The sequence below is a fragment of the Gambusia affinis genome, linkage group LG03 (assembly GCF_019740435.1).
Source record: "Gambusia affinis linkage group LG03, SWU_Gaff_1.0, whole genome shotgun sequence".
NCBI lineage: Eukaryota > Metazoa > Chordata > Actinopteri > Cyprinodontiformes > Poeciliidae > Gambusia > Gambusia affinis.
The window spans coordinates 25,388,541-25,397,191 of record NC_057870.1 but is presented as its reverse complement, the minus strand read 5'-3'; the positions used below and the strand labels follow the sequence as shown (position 1 = coordinate 25,397,191).

The 8,651-nt window shown below is 38.7% G+C and overlaps 1 protein-coding gene across 1 annotated transcript; it reads left to right on the top strand.

The window, feature by feature from the left end:
- The first annotated feature begins 2,019 nt into the window (after positions 1-2,019).
- mat2ab (methionine adenosyltransferase II, alpha b) lies at positions 2,020-7,126 on the top strand. The gene is made up of 9 exons (XM_044111438.1): positions 2,020-2,263; positions 2,797-2,874; positions 3,039-3,161; positions 3,246-3,358; positions 3,442-3,585; positions 3,851-4,069; positions 4,151-4,333; positions 4,462-4,595; positions 5,331-7,126. The coding sequence occupies exons 1-9, from the start codon at positions 2,170-2,172 to the stop codon at positions 5,431-5,433; spliced, it is 1,191 nt and encodes a 396-aa protein (XP_043967373.1). The 5' UTR covers positions 2,020-2,169; the 3' UTR covers positions 5,434-7,126.
- Positions 7,127-8,651: the final 1,525 nt, after the last annotated feature.

Genomic DNA, 8,651 nt, shown 5'->3' with positions numbered 1-8,651 from the left:
AAGCAAAACTTTTCCATACATAAAAGGCTGATATTCTCCAAATAAAATTTTGTTTTGGGGTTATAGCCAAAGTAGCAGATTAAATTGATTTACTAAGTCCATCTCTGGGTGGAGCAGCATGTTCACAAACATCACATTTAATCATATTACACAGGAAGGCCTAAAGCAGTAGATGTACATCTGAGCTTTTTAAGCATAGAATAAATGAATTATTTTCAGATACAGTTTTCTCTGCGTATATTGTTCACCTGAAGGCCAATTTTCACTCTGAAACCAAGTCAGACGTGACCACTGGCCAGGTTCATCCGGGTCTCTCACCAAAACCAGAATTTTCTGAGTGTCTTATCAGATTGTTTATGGGAAGAGTGGGTTGTACCAAAGAGTGTAAATGACTTTAGGAAAATTAAATTTTCCTGTGTCATAAGTTTGTTCCAGTGATGAAACACCCCCAAATGCCACAATACCTGCTACAATTAAATTTGTAAAATTATTTGTTTATATACTTCTTGATTTAAATACATATTAAATGTGTAAAAGTTCGATTATATTTTTTACTCAACGTAAGATATCGTTTTTAAGCAGTTGATGTTAAAGTTCTTTGAAAATTCTGTAATAATTTAAGTTTTAACTCATGATTTGACGAATTTACCTCATGACAGTACACAAATAAATTTGTAGCCATTTAAAAATGTAACATTCAAAATTCTTGAAGAAAATGTATATTGTAGTACTACGAGTGTCACATATTTAGTCAGTTTAAGAACTTATAGATTTTAAAAAAGCAAGGTTTCTAAATGTTTACTTATCCACTTTTTTTGTACGCCTAATTCTAGCTGATGTCAAGATACTTAAAGTGGTCAAAACTAGAAGAAATACTGCTGTATTAACTGTCAAATGTTTGCAAATTCATCATCAATGTTTTACTCATGTCCAGTTTTAGGTTGTGCAGCTTTTATGAGTTCATTTTACAACGTTTTAGTCATTTCTGGAACTTATTAAAGTTTAACTTATTTGTTTAAAATTCTAGTTTTCTCTCTCAGCGCTCTGTTATACACTATAAACTGGGAATCACCTTAATTACTGGTATGCCAAATCCTTCTGGATAAAAGTCATTCTTGTCATATGGAAACAAACAAAAAAAATAATCTCCACTTTGAGTAACAATTTATATTGTAAAGAAAGCTCTTTGTTGATGGCATAATGCTTGGCAATCTGAACTTACCCCAAAAGCTTATGTCCCAGAGTATATTTAAGGGCTTTGTCAAAACTCTAGTCTAATTGTTTGATTAATTAATTAACTAATTACTAAATGAATAAATGGGAGGGAAAAAAGCAGGGGAGGAGTTGGTTGTAAAAGAAAATCCTACAAAGAGCAACAGAAAACGAAAGTTAGAGACCATGTGAAGAACAAACAGATGAATTCTTTTTCATTGCTTACAACAACCAACAGGGGGCAATGTACCAGTTTGAAAAAAACCAAATCACAATCATGATTCATTTTGTCTAGGTATTGTATCTATTCGAGGTTTGGTTAACCAAACACTGAACCAAGTGAGATTCATTTTTAAGCTTTATAAAAGTAAAATTGAAACATTGTATGTGTGTGTGTGTGTGTGTGTGCGTGTGTGTGTGTGTGTGTGTGTGTGTGTGTGTGTGTGTGTGTGTGTGTGTGTGGAAATGACTTTGCATTTATACATGCAAAGTCACGTGGAATTTTGCTGATAAGAACATCACAGTGTTAAAATTCTTATTTTATTTATGAGCAGAATTTCAGACAAACTGAGATTTCATAAAGCCACTTTATTGATATAAATGCTCGCATACCAACGTGCGTACACTGGGAGCAAACTCGATTCTTGTTTCAAATGTAGAGTTGCGTAAATACGTAATTTTTTGTAAATTTCGGACCAAGCGCCGCATTCCTGCTCACATTTGGGTGCTTCCTCCTGATAGGTTCAGCGACTCGGACCGCCTCCTCTGACGTCAAGACGTCAGACTTCACACTATAAATAATGGAGCTCTGCGCCATGAGGCTCAAGTTTAAGGATCAAATTTAGAGGCGCAGCAATTCCGTGCTCTGAAACAACAGAGAATAGGGAGTCAATTTTATTGAAACGTGATACCTAGTCAGTGTAACATTTATATTACTTTGTAAAAACAGCCGCAGCCATGATGAACGGAGAAATTAATGGTTTCCACAACTCCCTGATCGAGGAGGACTGCTTTTTGTTCACCTCAGAGTCGGTGGGAGAAGGACATCCCGGTAAGGCTCGACATGCCGGCCTTTTCTGCTTGTTTTAAGGTTGTATCTTTTCTGCCCCTGTTTTTATACGGTACTGGTCATTTTGAGTGTCTGTCTTGCATAAAAAGCTGTAAATATTTAAGGAAATTATTAACAGCCGCGCGGCTGTCGCGGGCCAGTGCTCAGAGCACGCGCTGCTACAAGCTAATGCTAGCTAGCTCATAAAGTGCTGAGTCTTGTAGAGATTTTTTCCACATGGTGGACATGACTGGACACACAAAGGTTCTGGACGTGTCATTTGATTTCAGTAATCAATGTTTAGCTTGGTGCCATAAGTAGGTTTATATCAAGGGTTGTTTCCGGTCTCGCTCTAGTTGCCCGCGCTGTCTCCTCCACCACATGCACAGCTGCTGAAATGGCGACTGTAACGATACACCGTGTCCCTTCTCTCCCCTTGCTTCAATGTGGCCAGACAGCATTATTACAAATTCTCTCTCTTCAGTCATCCTGATGCAGATGAATAAATTTTTGTGACTATTTTTTTTTCTTTCCAGATAAAATCTGTGATCAGATCAGTGATGCAATCCTGGATGCCCATCTCAAGCAGGACCCAGATGCCAAAATTGCATGTGGTAGGACATGCTATATTTCTTTCATGATCATGACTGATGGAACTAAGATTTGCTTTAGACTAATGCTCCTTTGTGCTAATCGGAGCAAATCGCTGCAATAATTAATGGCTCTAAAGACTCAAAGGTGTATTTCTTATTCTTTTGCATCTGCCGTCCTAATGCAGAAACTGTTGCCAAGACTGGGATGATTTTGTTGGCTGGGGAAGTGACATCGCATGCTGTGGTGGATTATCAGAAAGTTGTGCGTGAAACCATCCGTCAAATTGGATATGATGACTCATCCAAAGGTGCTGCATTTATTTAGGTCTTTTTTCTCCTTGAAGCTTTCTGTTTATATGTGTAAGGGCATCATCTGCAACTATTCTCTACAGGCTTTGACTACAAGACCTGCAATGTTCTTGTGGCTCTGGAGCAGCAGTCTCCCGACATTGCTCAAGGTGTTCACATTGATCGGAGTCAAGAGGACGTTGGGGCTGGGGACCAGGTCAGTAGTTGGTGCAAGGTTGAGAGTTCTTTTCTTAAGTGTTAAATGCTTAAAGCTCGCTTATGGTTGTTTTGTTTGTGTAGGGTTTGATGTTCGGATATGCAACCGATGAGACTGATGAGTGCATGCCTCTTACAATTATCCTTGCCCACAAGCTGAATGCTAAAATGGCTGAACTGCGACGCAACGGCACTCTCCCATGGCTCCGGCCAGACTCAAAGACGCAGGTAGAGTTGGCATATCATGAGCCTTTTGAGTATGCTAATCTAAAATTGTGAAATACAGGTGTTAAAAGTTGCTCCATCTTCAGTTGTTGTCCAACTCAGTTGCACATTTCTCTTAATTTGAGGATGCTGTTTTTGGTAATTTTATTGTTTTTATTGTATAAATTTGCCCTTACTGTACAGTTGCATGTAGAGGATCAGTTGTCCATGATGCTTGTCATGGAAATTCGTTTTGGAAGCTTTATTTAATTAATTCGTCTTCTTGCAGGTTACTGTGCAGTACCGTCAAGACCGTGGCGCCATGCTCCCTGTGCGAGTGCACACCATTGTTATCTCAGTCCAGCATGATGAGGAAATCTGCCTGGAGGAGATGAGAGATGCACTGAAAGAGAAGGTTATTAAGGCCGTTGTTCCTTCTGTCTACCTGGATGATGACACCATTTACCATCTGCAGCCCAGTGGGAGATTCGTCATTGGAGGGCCTCAGGTACACATCCCATCATGTGACTTGATTTTAACTAGACATCCTGGAAGTTACTAATTGGGAAACAACTGCTCTTTTCTATAGGGAGATGCTGGCCTGACTGGCCGTAAAATCATTGTAGACACCTATGGCGGCTGGGGAGCCCATGGTGGTGGCGCCTTCTCCGGGAAGGATTACACAAAGGTGGACCGCTCTGCTGCCTACGCTGCACGCTGGGTGGCCAAGTCCCTGGTAAAGGCTGAACTGTGCCGAAGAGTGCTGGTGCAGGTAAGATGTTTTACCAAAGTTTGCTGCTTCTCTCTTTAGAGTGAGGGGTTCCCAGAGGTTTCCGCCTGGAGTTTTGAGTTTTTTTTTAATATATATATGCTTGTTATAACATATGTGTGCTATATTAGGTATCCTATGCCATTGGAGTTGCCCATCCACTCTCCATTTCTATCTTCCACTACGGGACCTCCCAGAAGAGTGAGAGAGAACTTCTTGATATTGTGAGGAAGAACTTTGACCTTCGTCCCGGAGTCATTGTCAGGTAATATCAACCTCTGAGGCTTCATCAAACAGCAGTTCCTGGGCCTGCTAGGGAAAACAAAGGATAGGAATGGGCCAGTATTAACATTTTGATATAAGACAGCTTAGGGGTAATTTTTACACACTGAGAATAATTAGCAAATAGAAAATTGACAAGCATGTCTACAACAGTTGAGATGTTGTAATATTTGATTCTTTGAGTATTCAATCCCACAGAAGATTACACTTTCTTTGCACTTTATAGAATTATAAAAATTTAACGAACAAAGAAAAGCTTGCTAGTCAGGCTATCTGCTCTGTTACAGTTTTCATGCTGCATTAGCTTATTAGTTGTAGTCTAACAATATGCTGGCTTGAGACATGGTACATCTTTTGTTTCATCACAAGTATTAAATTTGAGTAGAAGTATTTTCAAACAAGCATTTTGCCTGTCTTGTAATCAGAGGACAGTGTTGGGACTATATTTCACCGGTCTTCTGTATAATCTTTGATATTGCACATATAGATAGAAATTTTTGTTTTTGTAAAATGGACAAGTGTGGTTTTTATCTGCAAGCTGGAGCTGCTATCTGAGGGGTAAGTGTTTGAAGATCCATTTTTCCATCCAAATATCGGCCAGTTTCTTCGTCATTGGTCATAAGGCTCGACACTGGCGTCTTTACCTTCTTGTGTGAGAATGAGTGTGCTTCAGTTTGAGTGTGCGGTTGGTGCTAAATATTTTGATTATGTATTCCAGGGAGCTGGATCTGAAGAAACCCATTTATCAGAAGACTGCAGCCTATGGCCACTTTGGCCGAGACTCCTTCCCATGGGAGGTGCCCAAAAAGCTCAAATACTAAACCTGTTAAGCTTTTCCCCCCAGGCTTGTTGGTGTATACTACAGAGAAGCCTCCAAGGTTCCAGGGGTGAAATGCACTTCTTTCTTTCCTCTCTCCTCCCCTCACTCTCACACAAATGACATGACTCCCTGCTTCACCTGATTGTCTTGTTACTGTTTTCTGATGGCTGCACAGTTGTGCAGGGTTCTAGGAGACGCGCCTCAGAAATTTGGTGTTTTAAAGGCTAGGATGGGTTCCATGAACTCATGCGTTGTAGTTCTTCATGTTCTCCTGTCTTGATGTTCCTTCGCTTTCTCGTTGTGATAGTTGCTGAGTAGCTGCATTCATTCATTCTCCTTTGGCATTCCAGTCTTGTCAGTACCGTGAGTCTTCATTGTGATGTCACTGCGGTAGCATATCTGACAGTATGCGCTACCCTTAAGTTTCTGGTGCTACTGAATGTAAGGAGCCTGCATGACATCTAAACTTGCTTGGATGCCTAATTTAACTGATGGAGAGCCTTCACCTGACATGATCCCCTTTCAGTTCAGCTTCTTTAACATTCCTCCTTCGGTTTTTGACACTTATTCCTTGTCCTGGTGTTTGTTTAGCTTTATTCACTCATCTTTGTGGAGGATCCTGGAATAGCACAATTAAAAAGAAAGGGATGTTAATGTCGTCACTAAAAATGCTATGCATTGCAGGCTATGGGGAAAGCCAACTCCTAATCATACAAGCTCAAAAGAGCATAAGGCCTCAAATTTCCCCACAGACCTTTGCCGTTTTCTGACGTAATACAGAAAAGTCAGAAGCTGCTATGTCACTGCTTTGGTCTGCAGAGGGTATCGGATATACTTGATAGGTATTGGGGAAAAGGGTAACTTGTTTATGCATTGAAATTCAATTTTAACAGTTTATTTTTATGGATCCCTTGTTTCTTTGTGGTTTCAAAGTGGCTAAATATTCTTTTACTCCCCGAGTTTATTGATGGCAGGTGTAGCTACAGAGAAACCTGATTCCCATCTTTAGCTCAACGGGGCGTGGTTTTTGCTGCAGAGTCTTATTGACCAGGAAATAAAAACCTCAACACTATTTATTTGTTCTCTGAAACACAGCGTGGATACAGAGAAGCTGACGTTTCAGAAGGCAGCTTTAAACAGACTTGGAATTACTGAATTGTGAATTATTTTGACTTGATCACTTCAGTGTTTGGCTTGAGGTCCCAGAGTGTTGTACAGAAAAGCTTTGGTCTGCCTCGACGCGTCACTGGCAACTGTAAATGACTTTTACAGGGTTTTTTTTTATTTCTGGATTGCAGAACTTATTTTTTTAGGTGGGTTAGTTTTGAAATCCCGTTAAACTACCAGGTGTGATTCTTTGGCTCTTATCTATCCTCATTATTCTGGTGGCCTCATTTGGCTGGTGTGGTACAGAGAAACCAGCCTTGTTTACATGGCCATCACATGATCTGGATAGATTAAAAGGTTTTGGTTTTGTTCCCTTTTGCCACCTGGTGGTCATCCCAATGGATACAGTAAGTGTAAGAGTGCCTTTCTTTTTTCTTTTTCCTCCTCCCACTTTAATTTGATTTTTCCCTTCTCACCAACATGCATTCAACTTCCAGAGAAACAAGTAGCTCGTACTGTAATGTGCTCCATGTCCAAATTGGGTAGTTCCCTTATGCTCTGTAATAAAAAAGCTATTCATCTTAAAAGCTCTTGTGTTGGGTATTTTATTGTTTGAAGAGAAGTGTTAGACATTATTTTGAACGTTTCTGATCAAATACCAGTTTCAGTATTGAAATGCATAACTGGGTATGAACTTGTTGTAAGTGTAAATTACAATAAAATGAAAAGTTGAATCGAGTTCAAAAGTGTATAGGAAACAAAACAAAAAAATTCTGCAATAAATAATTGCATTATGTGCATGGTCCTCACGGCATTACAATGTAGTTTAGTTCTGACATGCTCATTGATGATGAGTAAAGATTTTTCCAGTGATCATAAGATCATATTTTCAGTACAGATCAATATATTTGAGGTGATTACAACCTGAATACCACTGAAAGTTATCTTCTCAAAAACTCAACTGTTCTTAGAAAATGTTTGCCACAAGTGTCCAGTCTATAATTCAGTCCACCACTAAAAAAAACTATTAGAATTTAAACACCGCCCAAGATCCAAACTCATAAGAAAATAAGCCAGGAGTGGTCAGTAGCTAGTTTTCCAAATGTATAAAATTACAGAACAGACATTTCCTTTGCTGTCCCAGTGGGAAAATTCAAGCAGCAAATTAATGTTTGGTGACAACAATGGTATTACAGTTTCTTGTTTTATTGTAAGAAAACAAGAAACTGTACAGTAAGGGCAAATTTATACAATAAAAATAAAAGACAGCATCCTCGGATTAAGAGAAATGTGCAACTGAGTTGGGCAATTTAAAGAAAAATATCTGCAGCGCAAACTGGAGCTATATAAAAACTGCAGTATTTATTTATTTATTATTTTTAAGAATTTCTCCCTATGTTTTCTATTTAGTCAATTCTTGTCATTTCTGGTGGATTGTTTCATTAGAGTTATATGTTTGTTCTGACTTTTTCAGGAATTGAATACTATGTAACAGTAGAAGTTGTTATCAAAGTGCACCAAAAATCTGGCATGATGAATAAATGAAGTACAAGAGTAGGCTACACGTTATTGATAGCTGTGTGAAGTAGAATTGAAATGTGCTCTGAAACAAGTTTGGGCTGGTCCCACTAACCACTGATCGCCCCGGGCACAAACAAAGGCAACCGTTGTGATAAACGCATCAAGGGAAAAATGTGCTTTGGGAAAATATCTTAAAATGAAGTTTCTCCAGACAACCAGTACAGAAAATACTTGTTTGAATTGATATTTTAAACACTTGCAGAACTTCTTCAAGTCAGTTCTTGTCACTGACTTTTTGAGAAAACGATTAGGTAACTCCTGGACATTAAGAGTTACAACATAAAGGTTTTGTTTCAACCATAAACCTTTATGTATTTTTTTGGATTTTATGTGATAGATCAAGACAAAAACTCACTTAATAAAGTGCATAAAGAATTGTTATAACTGCAAGTATTTTACCTTTACAAGCTTTGGATGTGCAGAGACAGACATTTTTGCATGTGCTTATCAGAGTAAAAGGGAGGTGAATGAAAATGCATGCAAAATTTTCCACAATTGTAAAATATTTTGAATTAATATTTAGTGCTTAAT